Below are 19,158 nucleotides of genomic sequence, written 5' to 3' on the forward strand. Positions count from 1 at the left end.
CGCCAGCCACCGCAATCGCATGCTTGTTCTGCTCCTTCTCCGAATCAGCAACCACAGATCTCAGCCACGCCGCGTCAGCGGCAGGAACATGCACCGGAATCTGGGCCAGCCCGCCGGAATCTTTGGCGGGCTTCACAAAGCTCCACCGCCTCTTCTCCATCTTCCCACCGGAATTTGAATTGCTGTCCACATTTTGCTTGTCTTTCTTCAGCCCAAGCAGACCCCTCAGCCACCGCGTAGCTTTTCCCATTGTTCACCCCTTCAAGACTTCAGATTGAGAAGAAAACAAGACGCTGTCAAAGTGTAAAGATCACAGCTATTTTCACAGAGAAAGAGTTTGTGAAATTTTGAAGAACAGAGTATGGAGAGAGAGATTTTATACAATGCATCAAATTTTTAAAATAATGCAGTGATAATAATTTTTTTTAAACAAAAAAAATTAAATTAAATTAATTTTTTTTTGTTTATTTTTTTGAAAATTTTAGTTTCACTCTGACAGAGCCTCGTGAGGAACTGTAAAGGACAAAAAGGCATGACAGCAAGAAGCACTTGTTTAAAAATGGTGAAAATGGGAAATACCCAAAATTTTTCACCACCCAAATAGTAGGAAATTAGTTAGCAGATTGTGAATATAATATATAAAATTTAATATAATAAAAAATGAGAAAAAATAAATAAATATAAAATATAATGACTTTTTTGTTTTATTTTTTTTGGACAGTAAAAATTGTTATAAACGTTTGCTACATTTTTCTTTATGAAATCATATTACTCATTTTATTTATTTGAGATTAATACAAAGTACAAAACTGAATATATTAATATTTCTGAGAAAGACATACCTTGAATTTTAATTTTCTTTCCATTTCTCAAAGATGGCAAAAAAATAAAAATAAAAACTTTAAATATTCAATGCCAATGATTCAAGTCTCACAAAAAGTTTGGATATTTGTCATATTTTAAATGAATTTGGTATAATTTATTTAATTATTTTCGTATATTGATGTATTAATTAAATTATTAAAATATTAATATAATTATATAATTACAACATTAAAATTTGAATATTGAGAGAAAGAAATAGAAGAAGAGAAAAAGAAAGTTGTGGTTTGCATGTGGTTGCACTCACCAATCACCAGAAAGCACAATCATTTACCTCAGAAACTCAAATCCCAGAAGTTGTCACCACTCAGACAGACCAACATTACATCCAGAATTCAAGAAAATAAACACAAGTCAAGTGTGTAGGACTCATAATTATTAGTGTAAGAAAATAAACATACTCAAATATTCCTTAAAACTTACTCAACTGCACCAACAAAACCTTCCTCCAATTCAAAAAAAAACCTCTCTCTCTCTCTCTCTCTGTATATATATATATATATAACTTTCTAGAGCACTGTGCAGTGAGATGAGGAATACTGACTCCACTCAGTATTCTCAGCCACTCACACCATTTCTATACTATTTTCTTTTATTAATATTACCTTTTCATTTTTTCCCTTATATATAAACTCAAGAAAGAAAATGTGGGGTTTTTTTTTTTTTCATCACTCTCCTTTTGCAATTTCACCTTTTCAACTTCAACAGCCTTTTCAAGATTATAAAGACTTTAATTTTCTTTTTTATTTTTGTTTTTGGTAGAATATATGTATATATACATTTACAAGACTTCTTATATTGTACCCTTCTTCTTACGCTAGCATTTGTTAAATAAAAAATAATTTTTTTTCCAATATGGCCGTTGAAATACTAAATCAAATTTCTATCGTGTTTTGTCAGTAATATAATTTATATTATATGGAGTGGAAGAATACTCATCTCATTTAATATTATCATGCTATTTAAATTTAGAGTATTTATAGATGATGTAGTCTTGCTTAATTGGTAAGGTTGAGAGGTTATTAATTCAAGTTACGTAATGTGTGTATATTTATTTTTACAATAATTTGTTGTTTCTTTATCTTATTTGGACGTATTTATTAATTTGAATTTTTGATGTATTGAATCAATCTGAATTGAATGATCTTATAGCTACCACTTTAGAAAATCACAATTATTGACGATATTTTATTTTTTTCAAAATATTTCAAATTTCATGGCTAACTTTAAAATATACATAGCTCTAATTAATATTTTTATAAGATTATAATTATAAATATATAATTTTTTTTAATATTTACTCACGCATTTGAGTGTGCCAAACTGTTGTGAGTAAATATAGTTGAAAAATAAATTAAACTATTTGGTACTTAATTGAATCAATTGACAAAAACTTATAAACTAGATTTGTTAAACTTAACAAATTAAACTTGAGGAAAAAATTTTGTTCGAAAAATATTTGAGCTCGATTCAATTAGTGTAAAAAAAAATATATTAAAAGTTCAAGTCATATTAGATTTAATTAAAACTCGTTTGAACTCGATTAAATCAATAATAAAATCAAATTCAAATTTAATTTTAAAACTCAATAATAATTTAAATAACATTTTGTTGTACTTGATTCGATTTATTTATATCAGTATAAAAAAATGTTTGTCAAATTGAATGTATCGTCCTTTGAACCAAATCTTGTGGTATTTGGGGCTCTCAATTTCCATTGACTTTGGGCTGATTTGCTCAGAAATCTCTGCCATTTTGGTGCAGAAAATCTCTATGATTTATGAAGGGAGGTTGAGACTCTGGGATGGTGCGTAAGCAAATCTTGAAAATATAAAAAAGAAAAAAACAATAAGAGGTTTTGTGGGGGTGGTTTTCGAATTATCGAAAGTTGAGGGAGTTGAAATTAATTAAGTTTTCAACGTAAGAAGTAGGAAGGGGAAAATTTGGGAACTTGATTGAAGGCATGATAGGTGAGACGAAGAGAGATGTGACACTTTTTTAGACCTAAATTTTGAATTTTGAACTACTTTAATATTGAAAGGATCCCAATTTATCAGTTTTGGTAAATTGATTTTTTTATTATAAAATATTTTTATAATTTATTTAATATTATATATTATGTGTATAAGATTTATATTGTTTGTATGATTTAAAATTAATTTATATAATTAATTACTAATGAATATCGATTGGACCATTAATTAATAAATTTGTTACTTGTTGTAATTATGGGCAATTTTCTTTCATTTTCTGTTTTTTGGTTTTTTGAGCAAAAATCATATTCCATTAATGGTGGCAAGAATCAAGCAGCATAGAATCAAGAATAGAGTTTGGTGGATGATGTGGTTGAAGTTTTTACGAAGGGATAAAATTGAGAATTTTACCTACGGCACAATTATGCATTAGATGAAACACGATTTTCGATTGATGTCATGTTATAAGAAAAATGGCCACTTTCAATGAATAGTGATTATTTTTCTTACAAAAAGACCTCCCTCGAATTAAATTGGTCTAATAACATATAAATATTAATAAATATTACTTGAAATAAAATAAGATGATTATAAAAATAAATCGTAAAAAAATAATAATATCATCTACAATAAGTATATAAAAAGACACACACACATGTACATGTATGTGTATGTGTAGGATGTACAATGACTAAGATAAATAAATAAAAATATGTAGTGATTGATTTTTTTTTTATATATATATGGAGAAGTAATGCATATGAAAATTTAAAAAGTATGTGCATCGTATACTTTACAATATAAAAATACATTAAAATAAAATAAATATACTTATTTAGTTATAGTTTAATACTTGTTGTTAAATATTTTTTAGTAAGCCTCATACATTCTCAATAAATATTACTCTACCTTGATGTTCACATTACATAAACAAATAATGAAATAATAGGACATTGTCCAACATATTACTTTCGTTTATAAAATAAGTATGCTTTTTCAAGTGTCTACATCGTATCTTCTTCTATTTCAGTAATCTATATATTTTTCTTAGTTACTATTAAAATTTTTAAATTTTTTATTCATTTAATTATTAGTTTTGACTATAACTCTTTGTTATTATTTATTTTATTAGAATTTTATTTCAATTCAACGATGGATATAATTAACAACTATATTATAAAAACTAATTGCAAAATTATTTATTTGGACACATAAATTTATAATTCTATTATTATATAAAAGGATATATTGACATCACAAAAAAAAAAAAGAAACATAAAACATAGCTAATCATTCACACATTTATATTATAGAAGATAAATATAATATACAATACCAATAAAAAGTATCGTAATTATTATTATTGTCTCGAATATTACCTTACGTATTATTAAAAAATTTATATAAGTTGTAGCATATTATTGTTGTTGTTGTTGATCTTATTATTATTATTATTATTGTGGTCGAACGCGGTCCATGCCGTTTATATAAGTATAGAATCAAACTCGATTGCTAAAATGCAATCTTTTTTTTTACTAGTCTAACACCAACTCAACCCATCTTTAACCAATCAATTACAATACGATTTGGGTTGGGCCAATCCGTCGGGACGGTCATACAATTTTGATGAACACCCTGGGACCAACATTAGACCAGTGGGAGACCTTTGACTGGAGTTTCCTAATCAAAGGCTCACAGTCCCCTTCAGTGACGACACTCGGTCAAGACTCAAGCATGGGTGAGAAAGGTGGCAGATCGCTCCCTGAGAACGCCGATCGAGTCAAAGTGACCACGTCCAGAGGATCCATATTTGAATTAATACTTTTAAAAGATAATAAATTTTTTTATGCATCTTTTACAACGCCTTTACATTTCAATAAGATTAAAACGATTATAAATAAATACTTCTCACTTTACTAAATGATATGATTTCTACCAATAAAATAAAATTATACTTGTTAATATATTTAAATGTAATCATGTTTTTTTGACAAAATTAAGATATTTTCTCTAACGAAGAATACAATTTTTCTAGGGACAATACGCCATTTTATGAGATTTGATATAGTAACATGTAAATCTCTATTAGTTTGAAAAATTATATTTAGCATCCCTAACGTTTGTTTTTTTTATTAATAAATACATTCATTCATGAGTCAAAATTTACGGAATTTCTTGATGTTAGTGAGAGAAAATTGAAGGAAAAAATCCAAGATTACCTTAAATTGACTTACTACTAACTTATTACATTACAAGAAAATAACAATTATGTATATTTAGTGACAAGAATGTTTATTGCCACAATAATGGACTGTAAAGCTGTATAGGAATAATTATTTTGTAGAAATTGTAAATAGCAATAATTAGTAACAAAATATTGTGCATTAAATTATCACTAGAAATAATTAGTAACACATTATAGTTACAACCTAGCGACAAAAATCACTATATTTGTATTGTACTAATTATCTAAATTGATAATTTTATATATAATTCCTGTCGCTGGTAATTATATAACGACAATATCAAAATTATTGTCACTCGGTATATATTGTTTGTGACAACTTAAAAATTGTTACTCGATATCTTGCTACTACTATTATATTTTTTTTTCTAGCAAGTCTATTAAATATTTTCTAACCAATCTATCTTTATGAAGGTGAAATGATACAAAATCTTAAGGACGGACGGTGTAATTATCTCTTATAATAATTTAGCCTATCCATTTGGGCTTTCTGTTAAAGCCCAGTACTTATATCGGGCCGTTGTGAATTGTTGGGTACTTGGGCTTACGATAGATCTCTAACCCTTTTTATATTTTCTTAAGTTGAACACTATATGCATCGTGATTGCCCGTAAACTCATCATACCCTCTACCTACTTTTTGTTCTCTCTCCAAATAATAATTAAATAAAAAAAATATCATGATTCTTGGATCAAAGAATCTTGTTGTACTTGACATAAAGAAATCAAAATCAACTCTTCTTTTATTTATTTATTGGGTATATTTAATATGCATATAAGTTCCTTTTCCTATTTTAGTATATATATATATATATATAAGTTTTTTTATGTATATGTGTGTGAATGTAGAGAAGATGTAGAATGGGAAAAGAGGGGAAAAAAGCAATGAAACGACGCTCCAAATAATGGAATTGGTAATTGGTGTTGGTGTGTTAAACAAACGCCAATCATAAAAAGGAAAAAACAAAAAGAGAAGAAATTTCTGAATTTTGGAGGATTCTTTCTGGGGTTCTTGATTAGATCTCTGATTTTGGGTTGCTCGATTTTACGATATAAAAGGGTGTAATTTTGCCCGAAATTTTAGAATTTTATTGTTGCATTTCATTCTTGACGGAATTTGAATTCCTACGTGGGGTAGGTGCTTCTGCCTTTCTGGTCCCGTGGTCGTGCTTGCTGGTTTGATCTGAGTTGGAATTCATGGAGATGAAAGATATTGCTTTTCTGAGGCAGAATTCAGGGTTTCCTGTTTTGGTTTTCTCCCGGATTGGGGTGAGGATTTAATCGCCATGTGTTAGGGTTCGTTTTCGGCTTGTTTTGCTTTTCTTCGGGCAGGGGTTAGATTACGATAAGGGGTTAGGGTTTTGTCCGAGTTGAAGAGTCGGAGATATGGTTCGATCCGATGGTTTTAATTCATTGCCTACACCGTCGCCGCCTCCGGCGGAGCAGAAGCAGCCTCCAAAGCAGTGGGGAGTGACGAGACCTTTGTCGCATGCGGGGCCCTCTGAGGCGGATATTCAGAGAACTAGGGACTTGGAAAAGGTTTCTTTTCCTATATTTGCTGAAGTTGATTTTTCTACTAAAGAGAAATTTGCCTGTTTTTTTTTCTGGAATTCTGATCAGATGCCTCTTTTCTGTTGTTGGATCTTAGTTTTTGGTGGCTTCCGGACTTTATGAGAGTGCAGAAGAAGCGGCCAAGAGGGAAGAAGTTCTGGACAGACTTAAACAGGTATTTGTGCCGCACAATCTTTTCCAATAGTTTTTGCTTTTTGGATTTTTGGACTTCAATTTGTGTTATATGTAATGGGTTGAGTCAATTCCTTTAAAGGAGAAAGGTAGACCATAGCATCTTGTCTAAGTGAAAAATGTTGACATCAAATCAAATTAAAATGAAGAGGACACCCAAAGGACTTTACCTCTAGTGCAATTTGGTTTGCATAGACTGAGGATTTCAATGAAATATATCTGTCTGTGTGTGCGTGCACACGCATGGTTGCTATGTATAGATACTTATTCATCTTTATTTGTTTTCCTTATTTAGTATTAACTTCCCGTCTGTGCTTAAATTACATGTGTTTGCCTTTCTTATATTGTAGATTGTGAAAGACTGGGTGAAAGAACTTACTCGTTTGAGGGGGTACACTGATCAAATGGTGGAAGATGCCAATGCTTTGATTTTTACTTTTGGTTCTTATCGTCTCGGGGTAATGAGCTTATATGCTGCCTTGGCTGTTTTTCATTGTCTTACTCATTCTGTTTATTAAATTTGCATATTAATTTTCATTTCAATTAAAGTTGGAACTTAGAGTTGCAATGGATGTTGAGAGAAGATATTTCCTGATGCCTGTTTATAAAATTTGTGCATGAACTGGAGTTTAAATGTTGAATAAAATGTATCTGATGGACAGATGTGAATTTGTTGGACTCGTCTTGGGGAGTTATATTCTTCAGGGCTTTACTGGCTTTCATTCGCTGAATTTACTGAACTCAAATTATGCTTTGCATGAAGTTACTTATGCATGCATTATTTGATGTGTTATACTCAGATGTCCTCTAACGATTTTGAACCATAATTAGATGCTCTTTATAAATGTTGTGTTGCCCATGTATATGAAACATGTATTTGTAGTACATGTTGGGCCAAATGGTTTTTCCCCTATTGTTTTCTTAGAATGTTAGTTATTATTAACTTTATATGCTTTCTCAATAGGGTTTTCTTTTCTGTAACTCATTTATTGGGTTTTTCTTGTTTATTGCAGTACTTTGTGCTAAACCTGTGTTTGTGTTTGCAGGTCCATGGTCCTGGAGCTGACATTGATACTTTGTGTATTGGACCAAAATATGTTAGTCGAGAGGTACTTTTTCTTGCATGCCATGTTGGAGTTGATTTATGAAGTTCAAATATGCACTAAAGGGAATGTTTGGCTTGCCAGGAAGACTTCTTTTATGTACTTCATAACATATTAGCTGAAATAGAGGAAGTCACTGAACTCCAACCAGTACCTGATGCTCATGTTCCAGTTATGAAATTCAAGTTTGATGGGATATCAATTGATCTTCTCTATGCAAGTATTTCTCTATTGGTTGTCCCAGATGTAAGTCATATTGCAAGTCGTTTTGTCACACTAGAGTTCATTATAATTTGTTTCTTAGATATAGTGAGAATTGATCACCTTGTGGCTGCACCTTCCATTTGAAATTGATTTTTTAAATGTCATTATTTGTTTTTCCTGTTAAAACTAGAGAATGTTTCTTGCATTAGTTGTCTTCTTATTATTTTCCCTCAATGTTATTTTGCTTACTTATTTGTCAATTGATACTCATCAGTGAACAATTGGTGTTTGACCTTTATGTCCTCAGGTGAGGGAGTACTACTGATTTTTCAACTAACTGATGTATTCTTTGTGTCTGCTGGCACGTGCACTTGGGATGCATGTTATTATTTAAAGATTAAATCTTTTTACACGAAACACTTACTGGTAGTATATTCTTGAATGTTTATGATGGTGTTCATGCAAAGTGATTTTTGGCATACCTGTTAATGGCTATTTATGATAAATAAGGTTGGATATTCGTTTGAAGAATTTGTTGGTTGTACGAGTTAATAAGGGTGTTCATATGTAATTATGTATCATGAATACATATCTGAACTGTAAGGTGTTATTGGTTGGTCATGAAGTTGAGTCTCTCAGGACATTGAGTGATTCTGCTAATTTTCCTGTCTAAGCTGTCTCTTGAGCATGTTGTGTGTTGCATTTCTGTGATATGTGTATTTCTGTGACAAGATGCTTCTGCATGCTGGCATGCTTATGTAAAACGGGAAAAGGGGGAGTGAGAATTTATGAACTCTTTGGGAAGTGTAACAAGTTCTTGTAAATTGTTCTCTGATTGTTGGTTACACACTTCTGGCAGGATCTGGACATCTCAAATATATCCGTATTGGAAGACATAGATGAACCCACTGTACGGAGTCTTAATGGCTGTCGTGTAGCAGATCAAATTCTCAAGCTTGTTCCAAACATTGAGGTATTTTTTCTGAACTAAATCGCTATGGTCTTCTTTTGCATTTCTATATTCAGTTTCCTTGTTATAATGTTTAATTTGCTCTTTCCATGCTAACCATCTTGTAAATTTTAGAACTTCCGGACAACTCTGCGATGTCTAAAGTTCTGGGCTAAGAGACGTGGTGTTTATTCAAATGTAGGTCGATTCTTAGTATTACAATTCTTTCCTTCTTTATGGGTATCCAAAAATAAAATTCTGTATACTGGGGCAACATATCTCCTATTTTTGCTGTGCAGGTGACGGGATTCCTTGGTGGTGTGAACTGGGCTCTTCTTGTAGCTCGGTTGTGCCAATTTTATCCTAATGCAAATCCCAGTATGCTAGTGTCTCGATTTTTCAGAGTATATACGCTCTGGCGCTGGCCAAATCCTGTGATGCTTTGTGAAATAGAGGATGATGAACTTGGATTTTCTATATGGGATCCTCGGAAAAATCCTTGGGACCGTAATCATCTCATGCCAATCATAACCCCTGCCTACCCTTGCATGAATTCTAGTTACAATGTTTCAGCAAGTACTCTTCGGGTTATGATGGAACAGTTCCAGTTTGGTAGAGAGATTTGCGAGGTAGACAGTGTTTAACCTGTTTGGTTGTGCAGTACATCAGCTGTCCTCCAAGTATTGTTACTTATTGATTTTGGAACTTGATGTGCATTTCCAGGATATCGAGCTGAATAAAGCGCAGTGGAGTACTTTGTTTGAGCCATATTTATTCTTTGAAAGCTATAAAAATTATCTGCAGGTTGACATTATTGCTGCGGATCTTGATGACTTGCGTGCTTGGAGAGGTTGGGTTGAATCCCGGCTGCGGCAGCTAACTCTGATGGTAACATATTTCGTTGGATGTAATACTGATTAATTGGTGGTGACGTCTAATGTATCTTTTCTTTATACGCATGGAGTAAGTAAGATGAGTTAGAAGGTGTTATCTTTCATATTTCTGGTGCCTTTAACATGTGCAGATAGAGCGCGACACATGTGGGAAATTACAATGTCATCCTTATCCACATGATTATGTGGATTCTTCAAAGCATTGTGCCCACTGTGCCTTTTTCATGGGTTTACAAAGGAAACAAGGAGAGGTTATCCAAGAAGGTCAACAATTTGACATCCGCCAGACTGTTGATGAGTTTAGGCATCAAATAAATTCATATATATACTGGAAGCCTGGGATGGAAATATATGTTTCTCATGTTCGTAGAAAGCAACTTCCCCCTTATGTATTTCCAGAGGGTCACAAAAGAAGCCGACACATTAGGCTCATGAGTCAGCAACAGGTTGATAAGGTGTCTTCTGATGGCAGTGACGCCTGCAGGTCTGATTCTGCTGAAAGAGTTATAAAACGCAAAAAGCAGGTTGATTTGCCAGAGTTGGAGGAGAGGCGAGAGAAACGGCAATCTATTAGCCCTCAGAAGCAAGGTCTTTCTCCTGAAAATATTTGTTCCAGAGTTGCTGGCGGATTGACGGAGTGCTCCTCTGCTATGTCTGGAACAATGAAAGAAGTTGCTGCAACAAATGAATCATGCACACTCATGGATGGAAGGGCACCAGAAGCAGTCTCATTTAACTCGAGGCATGTGTGCACTGGATCTAGTATGCGTATGCTGCAGCTGGTTGATAGGGATAAAGAGTTACCTGATGATTCAAAAACATCAAACCAGGAAAAACACTGTGCAGAAAATTCAGATACTTGTTGCAATTCAAGTTCTAGTAATTCTTCCTATGGAAGCAGCAGTTATAGTGGCTTGGAGGTAAACAAAAATGGATCTTTGCTTGATGATTCATATAAGGCTGGTGCGCCGCTGCTCTTGGATAATGGATGCAATAAAGAATCCTCGGTTTTGGGGGATGCACTACTTGAGTTAGAGGTTTTGGATATAAGTATTCTTTGTCGTTCAATTTTAATACACCATGTTATGTTACTATCAACTTATTAGATTGCTCCAGGTTTCATTTTGATTATTGTGCCATTGCTTTCTGCGGCATAAAGTTCTTTATGGTTAAAATTTTAGAATACTGCCTTTGTCAAATTTCGTGGGGTTTTACTTGTATCATACTTTAATCCTTTTGTGTTGCTTTTGTTTTCTTGAAGCCTCATGCTGCTCTTGCAATGATGCTGAAATCCGGAGATGGCGTAGGGTCTGAACCTGTTCAGGAGAACGTTATGAGGCATGTTATAGAAATTTGATAACTTGTTCTTTTTGGATAGAATCATACCATGAATGTTTTTTATGCTGTCGCATCTTTGGTTCTTGTGGCTACTCATGCAGCAGGTTGAGTCTTACCTCCACCGCGTGAATGAGAAGACCAGACCCGTATAATGGTTGATGAGCACCGTGTCTTGTAACTGAAAGCCAGCAGCTCCAGTAAGTATCATCCTCGATGCTGGCTTTCATATCTTTCTTATTCTCCAGAAAAGCTGACTTTTTGATCCTCTGAGAGGAAAACAAAAACTAAGCAGCAGCAGTAACAATTTCAAGATTCCCCTAGGATTGGCTTAGATGCTTTGTACAGTTTCCAGCTTCTAAAGCACATCATGGTCTGAACGTTATTGACAACACTAGCGTCGTTGAACTATACATTGTTCTGTTGCATGGGTGTCGGAATGGTGTGCTAATGTTGTGCTGCTATTGACAGAAATATATTTCTTTGCATATTACAGTGGATTTTTTGGACTAAATTTAGGACGTGAAGTCTTTTCTCATTGGTTCATGAGATTTTACTCGGCTTATTGTATTTACAATGAAACTTCAGTTGTAAATTACTTATACCATTTAACGACCTTCATTTCTTTATCCTCCGACTTATTAATGTTTCTGTAACTCTTATTGTGCCTCTCTTTCTACATATCCGCCGTATGTGAACTCCTTTCTTGCCATTTCCAAGCCTACAAGTTAGCAGCACGGATGTCACATGTATCATAGTAAGAATCATAGTAGGAGTCATCTGTATATGTAGGCCTAACTTACTGCCAATTTGGTCCGAGTCATACTGTTTGATATTTTGACATAAGATTTATACGAGGGTTATTGCAGCTTGAACCCAGAAAGTCCACGAGCTATATTCTTGAATAATCCTATTGGAAGTAGGAAATAAGTACCAAGTTTATGATCATTGTTAGGGATTTCATTGACTTGATTGCTTTAGTAGCTCTACGTTGTATCATTTTTAATTATTACTATTTATTTACACACATGTAAATGTAGTTTGGGATATTAGAAGAATCAGATAAGTTCCGTTGCATGCATAATCAAATAAAAATACAGTGTGACATCTACAATTTTACTAATTTATTTGCAGAAGTTGGTAAAAATGTTGTTTTGGCTTCAATCAATTTAATTTAAGTTTTTGGAAAGCAGAATTTGTAAAACAAAATTAAATTTGTATTGCACCCTTTTTTGTGAACTGCCTCGATCACTTCTCTAGTTTCTTGCTTTTTCAATTGTTTCGCACCTCTAACTCGTATTTCTCTCTCAGACCTCATGGCCGACTTATCACGAATGCGGATAATGAGGGCCTGGGGTCTGACTCATCATGAACGCGGTCAATGAGGGCAGCGGCGGGAAATTGAGCGATATCAATGATTTTAATTTAGTTTTTATAATAAGTTGATAAACATTTAAAATACATGTTGGCAAATAGCCCTAGTTATTTTTAAATGAACTAATCAAATTAATCTCATTTAGAAAGATAGTAACATGTAGTTAGATTATTCTAGTTCAAGAAATGTACTGATATAGTTAAAACAAAAAATTATATTTATATAAAAACGACATTCTCACTTAAAAATTAAACACACGTATTGAATGGGTCAGTAATCACAATATCATATTATAAAATTTATATTATCGGTATTCTTTATATTGAAGGGAAAAACGAGTGTATCACATATACATACAATTAATATTTTTAATGGTCAATTTTAATATTAAATTTAATTTATTAACTTCCTACCTACCCACTCTTCTAATTTTCCATCGGCCACTAACTTTTGATAGTTACTTTTTCTTTTAAGTATCTTTTTTGACATAATCTTTTTTATAAATTCAATGTCAATATTATTAATAAGTGTTTTATTTTTAAATAATATTATATAGTGTGTGACACATTATAGTGTGTCACAAATTATTAGTATCTATACAACTACTAATATATAAGAAGAGAATTGTTACTCACAAATTGCATTTATAACACTACAACACCAATTTTATTATTATGTCGATAATATTTTTAAGTTGATTTTTTTTGTTGCTTTTTCGCTTTAAAAAAATATGATATGTTGGTATATATATATATATTTATTATTCGTAATATATTTTTAAAACATAAAATTTATTTAATTTAAAAAATAAAATAATTTATTATACGCACACAGGAACATCGTGCCATCATAACTAATATATATTAAATACGAGGGATTAGAATAACTATCTATGATTGATGAAAATTTAGATTAATCAGGATATCCTCAAAAACATTTATTTTTAAATAAAAATGGGTATATTTTTATTTAATTTTTATATAAATTATTTTATTGATGCCTAATTTAAAATTATAAAGACACGTGGAGTATGGAGTGTGTTTGAATATATATGCATGTGAAGAGGAAGTAAAAAGGAACATCCAATATTTGGAAGAGAAGCTTCTTTATCGGGACTGACTTCCTTCCTCCTATACTTGCAAATCAAGAAACACAACAAACAATCCACAGGAAGTGAAAATGTATCAGCATCCTCTTCCCATTTTCTTTACGCCATTGGTTCTCCTCCCATTTTTTCTCCTTCCCCCTTTTTTGACTCTCTCCCACCTTTCTTTCACCGTTTCATCCATTCTTGATTAATATAAATTTTCTCCAACAAAAAGTGGAAGAAATTAACGGCACCATCTCTTTTAAGAGTAAAGATTCAATCTTTTTGGAGTGAGAAAGAGGAAATGAGGAAGGCGGTTGTTGGTGCGGCGGTGGTTGGAACCGCTGCGGTGGTGGGAGTGGCGGCGCTGGTGGTGAGGCAGCGGATGAAGCGTTGTGGGAAGTGGGCTCGAGCTATGGCTCTTCTTAAGGAATTTGAGGAGAAGTGTGCGACCCCGGAGGCGAAGCTGAAGCAGGTTGCTGATGCCTTGACTGTGGAGATGCATGCTGGCTTGGCATCTGAGGGTGGAAGCAAGCTCAAGATGCTTATCAGCTTTATTGCTAATCTCCCCACTGGGTAAACACTTTCTTTTTTTCTTTTTCAATTTTTCTTAATGTGACATCTGTCCCTTCACATATGAATCTTGCTTGTCTTATGCATGTTTAGAATGATGGAGCAGTCCTTTTTTCCTATCTAGTTTAACTGGAAAGTTTCTGTGTGGTTTAGGCTTGTGCCATGAAATCACTGATAAAGAACTCTGGTGCCATTGTTTCTTTTTTTTTTTTGGGTAATGTAATATTGGATATTCTTGTGTGAAAAACTTCCTTTACATAGAGGCAATAAGAGACATCAATTTGATAGGCGCCCCGGTATGAATTTATCAATATATATTTTATATGTGTGAATATATGCTTGTGCTTGTTGTTTGTTGTATGGTTATTATAATGCCGGAGACATAAGCAAAGTATGAGTTTTATTGTACCCTTTGTCTTGTTTATGAACGAAGTGCTATTAGTTCATTCTCAAGTTGGACATATTTGTTATTGGATAATCACAGAGAAGGGCACATGTTTTTGTGTGGTTTGCAGCGATGGAAACTGAAAATGTTCAATAGTAACTAAACAGAGTTTCTCTTGAGAAACAACATGCTCTCTAGTTATATTAAAACTGGAGCTTTCACTTCATGATCAAATGATAAAAATGCATATTTAAAATAAAAAATCAGACATGCTTGATATTTGTAGTTTGAGGACTTCGTTATCCTCTTCAGGACTGAGAATGCACAAATGATTTTGCTCTTCTTGTGAAGCCTTAGCAATGTTTATTATGAGCAGATGCACCATCCCGCAACTACTTCTCGACTAGAATTTCTTTTTAATATCCGTTCTTTCTATGTGCAGTATCAGTAAAATCTGTTGGCAGTCTGGAGTTTGAGTTTGTTTTGTATATTTAGTTCGTGTGCGTGATCTGTATTTGCTTCATGTAGTCTGTTCTTCAGCTCTTGAGAAATTATAGCTAAATAATTTGTCTTGTTCGTCATTCTGCCATCTCAGTGATGAGGATGGAATCTTTTATGCACTAGATCTTGGTGGCACAAACTTCCGCGTGTTGCGAGTGCAATTAAGGGGTAGAGGAGGTGTTGTTCATCAGGAAATCGCTGAGGTGTCAATACCACCAGCACTAACGGGAGGAACTTCAGATGTAAGCAATCGTTTTGCTAGAAGAACTCTGCATTCCTTTATTGTTTCCATCTTTACAAGGTGCTGAGTTTACAAAACCAAACAATTTCAGGAGCTTTTTGATTATATTGCGGAAAAACTTGCAAATTTTGTTGCTGAAGAAGAACGACTATTTCATCAACCTCCAGTGAAGCAGAGGGAATTAGGTTTCACTTTCTCATTCCCCGTGATGCAAACTTCAATAAATTCGGGAACTCTTATTAGGTGGACGAAGGGCTTCGCTATTAATGATGCCGTAATATTTTGTCTTAAGTACAGCCTACTTGTTTTCATTTCATTAGTTCATTAAATAGGACATTACTATCCGTATCTGTTAATTCTGATTTCTATATGAAGGCCTTGCTGCCTGAGATTTTATACTTCATTTTGTCTTTGAGCAATATTTTACCAAAATCTGATGTACCATTCTTCTGATATTTCTATCAATCTATATAGGTCGGCCAAGACGTGGTAGTTGAACTAACAAAAGCCCTGAAAAGAAAAGGTGTTGAAATGAGAGTGGCAGCTTTGGTGAGTTCTGTTTCAGGTTATCATGTCTTCTCAACTTTTCTTTCTAAATACACGCTTCTAACATTTTCTGATGACTACTGCCAGGTTAATGATACAATCGGAACATTAGCTCGAGGAAGATATACCAACAACAACGTTTATCTTGGTGTGATATTAGGTACTGGAACTAACGCTGCATATGTAGAATGTGCCCAAGCAATTCCCAAGTGGCATGGTCCTTTGCCTAAATCTGGAGAAATGGTTTGCAAATTCTCTGATCTTTAACTATTTGCATTAGTTCTCTGATAAGGTTCATCTACTATAAAATACTGCTACGATATAAAGCCAAATATATTATTCGAAAAAAGGTCGAAAGAATTATTAAAAGCTTGAATATTTCACAATTCAGGTTATTAATATGGAGTGGGGTAAGGTCGAAAGAATTATTAAAAGCTTGAATATTTCACAATTCAGGTTATAAACATGGAGTGGGGTAACTTCAGATCATCCCATCTTCCAATAACAGAGTATGACCATGCATTGGACGTCGGAAGTGTAAATCCTGGTGAACAGGTAGAAATCAATGCGCATTTGCAGTTTTTGAGTTTTTGCCATAACTTTTCTGATATATATATATATATATATATATATATATATTCATTCGTACAGATATTTGAGAAGCTAACTTCTGGGATGTACCTGGGGGAAGTTCTACGGCGAGTTTTACTTAGGATGGCCACAGAAGCTTCCTTCTTCGGTGATGAGGTTCCATCCAAACTTAAAGATCCATTCATATTAAGGTACTTTATGAGGAAACTAGCACGTCTTGTGGCTTCAAATTTTACGACAATGTTGTGTTATAGCTTCAACTTTTACGACAATGTTTTGATCTATCTATCTATCTTTTACTGTGTTATTTGTACCACAATTTTAACTGGCATATCATTTCCAGCTTAAAAATGTGAAGTTGGTTGGTAAATTTTGAGACGTACTCTACCATTTGTGACACTGGTAGAAGCTTCTGAACTCTGAGAAAGAAGATTATAGAAGCATGATATAATCAGGGTTCATTTCTGTAACTTCTGTTGCTAATCAGCTCAAATTATAGTCGTTACAGAAACTAAAAAACTTTTATCTTTGTATCAAAGGCCTTAACTTTAGAGCTAAAATATATGCAGCACACCTGATATGTCGGCTATGCATCAGGATACATCCTCTGATCTAAGAGAAGTGGACAACAAACTAAGGACTGTACTAGAGGTGAGTTATCTTTCCCTGCTAAGTTGCTGCGAATTTTGTGCTTGTTCATTGCACTCATTGCTGTGCTATCCTATCGGTAAGGTGCGAAAGTGCCAACTAGACGTATGTATTACATCTTGTTGAAGAGTATATTTACACTGTGTTTTTGTTCTTGTCCTGTTTCAGATAAGGAACACCCCCCTGAAAACAAGGAGAGTAGTGGTCGAGCTCTGCAACATTGTGGCCACACGTGGGGCACGTCTTGCTGCCGCTGGCATCTTGGGGATCTTGAAGAAAATGGGACGGGATACTCCTCAGGAAGGAGACAGGAAGACGGGGATAGCCATTGATGGCGGTTTATACGAGCACTACACAGAATACAGAAAGTGCTTAGAAAACACAGTGGGCCAGTTGCTCGGCGAGAAAACTGCATCAAGCATCGTGTTTGAGCACTCGACAGATGGTTCAGGCATCGGCGCCGCTCTTCTTGCCGCCTCCAACTCTCTTTAAGGCTATCCTGAGAACAATGTTGATATAAGTTTGCAGAAAATGTGGCCAGGCATCCATGCTTTGTTTGAATCATCGGTATGATATTGGGTGTTTCTTGAATGATATTCAGCTGGATAGGATGCAGAATCAGTGTAATCTTTGGAGACCTGGAAGCAGATGATGATGATGATGAATAATGAATTCAAGATTTCTACCTCAGAATCTGTTGATCCATTTGTTATGAGATTTGATCTCTCTGCATGGGAGGGAGGGATCACTGCAAGGGAAGAGATTATGAATTCAACTCCCACCGATCCTCTTAATGATGTCGTGTGTGTGTGTGTATATATATATATATAGTAGTTTCTTCCATCAGTTTTCGATATTTTTGTGAATAAAAGTTATTGTCAATACTTAAAAAGTTTTGTAATTTAAATGTGTAAATAATGTTCTTGTTAATAGTCATGAGTTGGAAACTGGTATGTAATTTTTTGGTATGTAAAAAATGTATTGTGTAATTGTTATTTTTGTAAAATTTATTTTCTTCTAGAACACAATATTTCCCATCCCAAAGCCTGTCATCTTGCCATGCAAAAATAATAAGGATAATTATATCGTCCTCCCAATTATATATAAATTTTTTATAATTTAAAAAATTATATCTAATTCGCCCAAATTTTGTTGACATCCAACAAATGAATTAATCAATTGCTAAAATTCACGAAATATATTGAAATCAACAAAAAAGTTCAATGAAAGTCAATATTTATCCCTGATTGGTTTATCGGCGTGTCATAAATTAAATAAAGTTTTTCTAATCAAATTGCCTTTGTAAGTGTGAAGAGATACATCAACACATGCTTTAACATGTGAAATAAGGATAGTTTGATTAGAAAAAAGTTTGTTTGACTTGTAATAAATCAATTAGGGTTAAATATGAATTTTCACTCATATTCTTTTACAGATATAAGCAAATCCGTAATTTTAACTAATGGATGAACTTATTTGATGCCAAACCATCAAAGATTTATATTTAATTGCACTAAATATCATAAGACAGCGGTGTAGTTTTCCTAAAATATTACCATATCGATCTGTTTGCTTTATGGTTCTGGGTAATTTGTTTCTTTTTCATTAATTTCGTTGGAACCAAAAATAGAAAATAACTCAAATTCTTTTGTCAAGAAAAAGAAAGAGGCCACCCAATGTGGTATGTGGACCCAATAATTGGTCAAAAATTTCAGTTATTAATGCACAATTTACATATTAAAAGTATCCTTTTTTTTAAGTTAACAAAAAAGTAATTTAATAGATAATGAATAATTAATAAAGAAAATAATAGATGTAGGATTAAAGTTATGAATAATAATTTTTATTAAAATGTGTGCTGATATAATTTATTCTAGAAAATGAA

General features: G+C 33.3%; 3 protein-coding genes across 7 annotated transcripts in view; 2 read left to right on the forward strand and 1 right to left on the reverse strand.

The window, feature by feature from the left end:
• LOC105163646 (protein IQ-DOMAIN 14-like) overlaps positions 1 to 351 on the reverse strand; it is a 1,741-nt gene extending 1,390 nt beyond the window's left edge. The window contains exon 1 of the mRNA XM_011082078.2: positions 1 to 351. This exon is cut by the window's left edge and continues 146 nt beyond it. Coding sequence (XP_011080380.1) covers positions 1 to 250 — 250 coding nt within the window. The 5' untranslated portion in view covers positions 251 to 351.
• LOC105163656 (nuclear poly(A) polymerase 4-like) lies at positions 6,058 to 11,955 on the forward strand. Of its 5 annotated transcripts, none has more exons than XM_011082091.2 (12): positions 6,058 to 6,638; positions 6,748 to 6,825; positions 7,193 to 7,300; positions 7,889 to 7,951; positions 8,030 to 8,191; positions 9,009 to 9,122; positions 9,234 to 9,296; positions 9,398 to 9,727; positions 9,822 to 9,986; positions 10,123 to 11,028; positions 11,253 to 11,329; positions 11,431 to 11,955. In XM_011082091.2, exons 1-12 carry the CDS (start codon positions 6,486 to 6,488, stop codon positions 11,456 to 11,458), a joined length of 2,247 nt encoding a protein of 748 aa, XP_011080393.1. In that variant the 5' UTR covers positions 6,058 to 6,485; the 3' UTR covers positions 11,459 to 11,955. The 5 variants fall into 5 exon arrangements, with proteins under 5 accessions (XP_011080393.1, XP_020547453.1, XP_011080401.1 ...); XM_020691794.1 differs by having other exon boundaries at positions 11,434 to 11,955; XM_011082099.2 differs by having other exon boundaries at positions 10,123 to 10,911.
• LOC105163668 (hexokinase-1) lies at positions 13,818 to 18,219 on the forward strand. Its single transcript, XM_011082111.2, has 9 exons — positions 13,818 to 14,364; positions 15,342 to 15,489; positions 15,580 to 15,762; positions 15,963 to 16,037; positions 16,122 to 16,277; positions 16,491 to 16,589; positions 16,686 to 16,816; positions 17,195 to 17,276; positions 17,442 to 18,219. The coding sequence occupies exons 1-9, from the start codon at positions 14,093 to 14,095 to the stop codon at positions 17,763 to 17,765; spliced, it is 1,470 nt and encodes a 489-aa protein (XP_011080413.1). The 5' UTR covers positions 13,818 to 14,092; the 3' UTR covers positions 17,766 to 18,219.

The sequence above is a fragment of the Sesamum indicum genome, linkage group LG1, assembly GCF_000512975.1.
Source record: "Sesamum indicum cultivar Zhongzhi No. 13 linkage group LG1, S_indicum_v1.0, whole genome shotgun sequence".
Lineage (NCBI taxonomy): Eukaryota > Viridiplantae > Streptophyta > Magnoliopsida > Lamiales > Pedaliaceae > Sesamum > Sesamum indicum.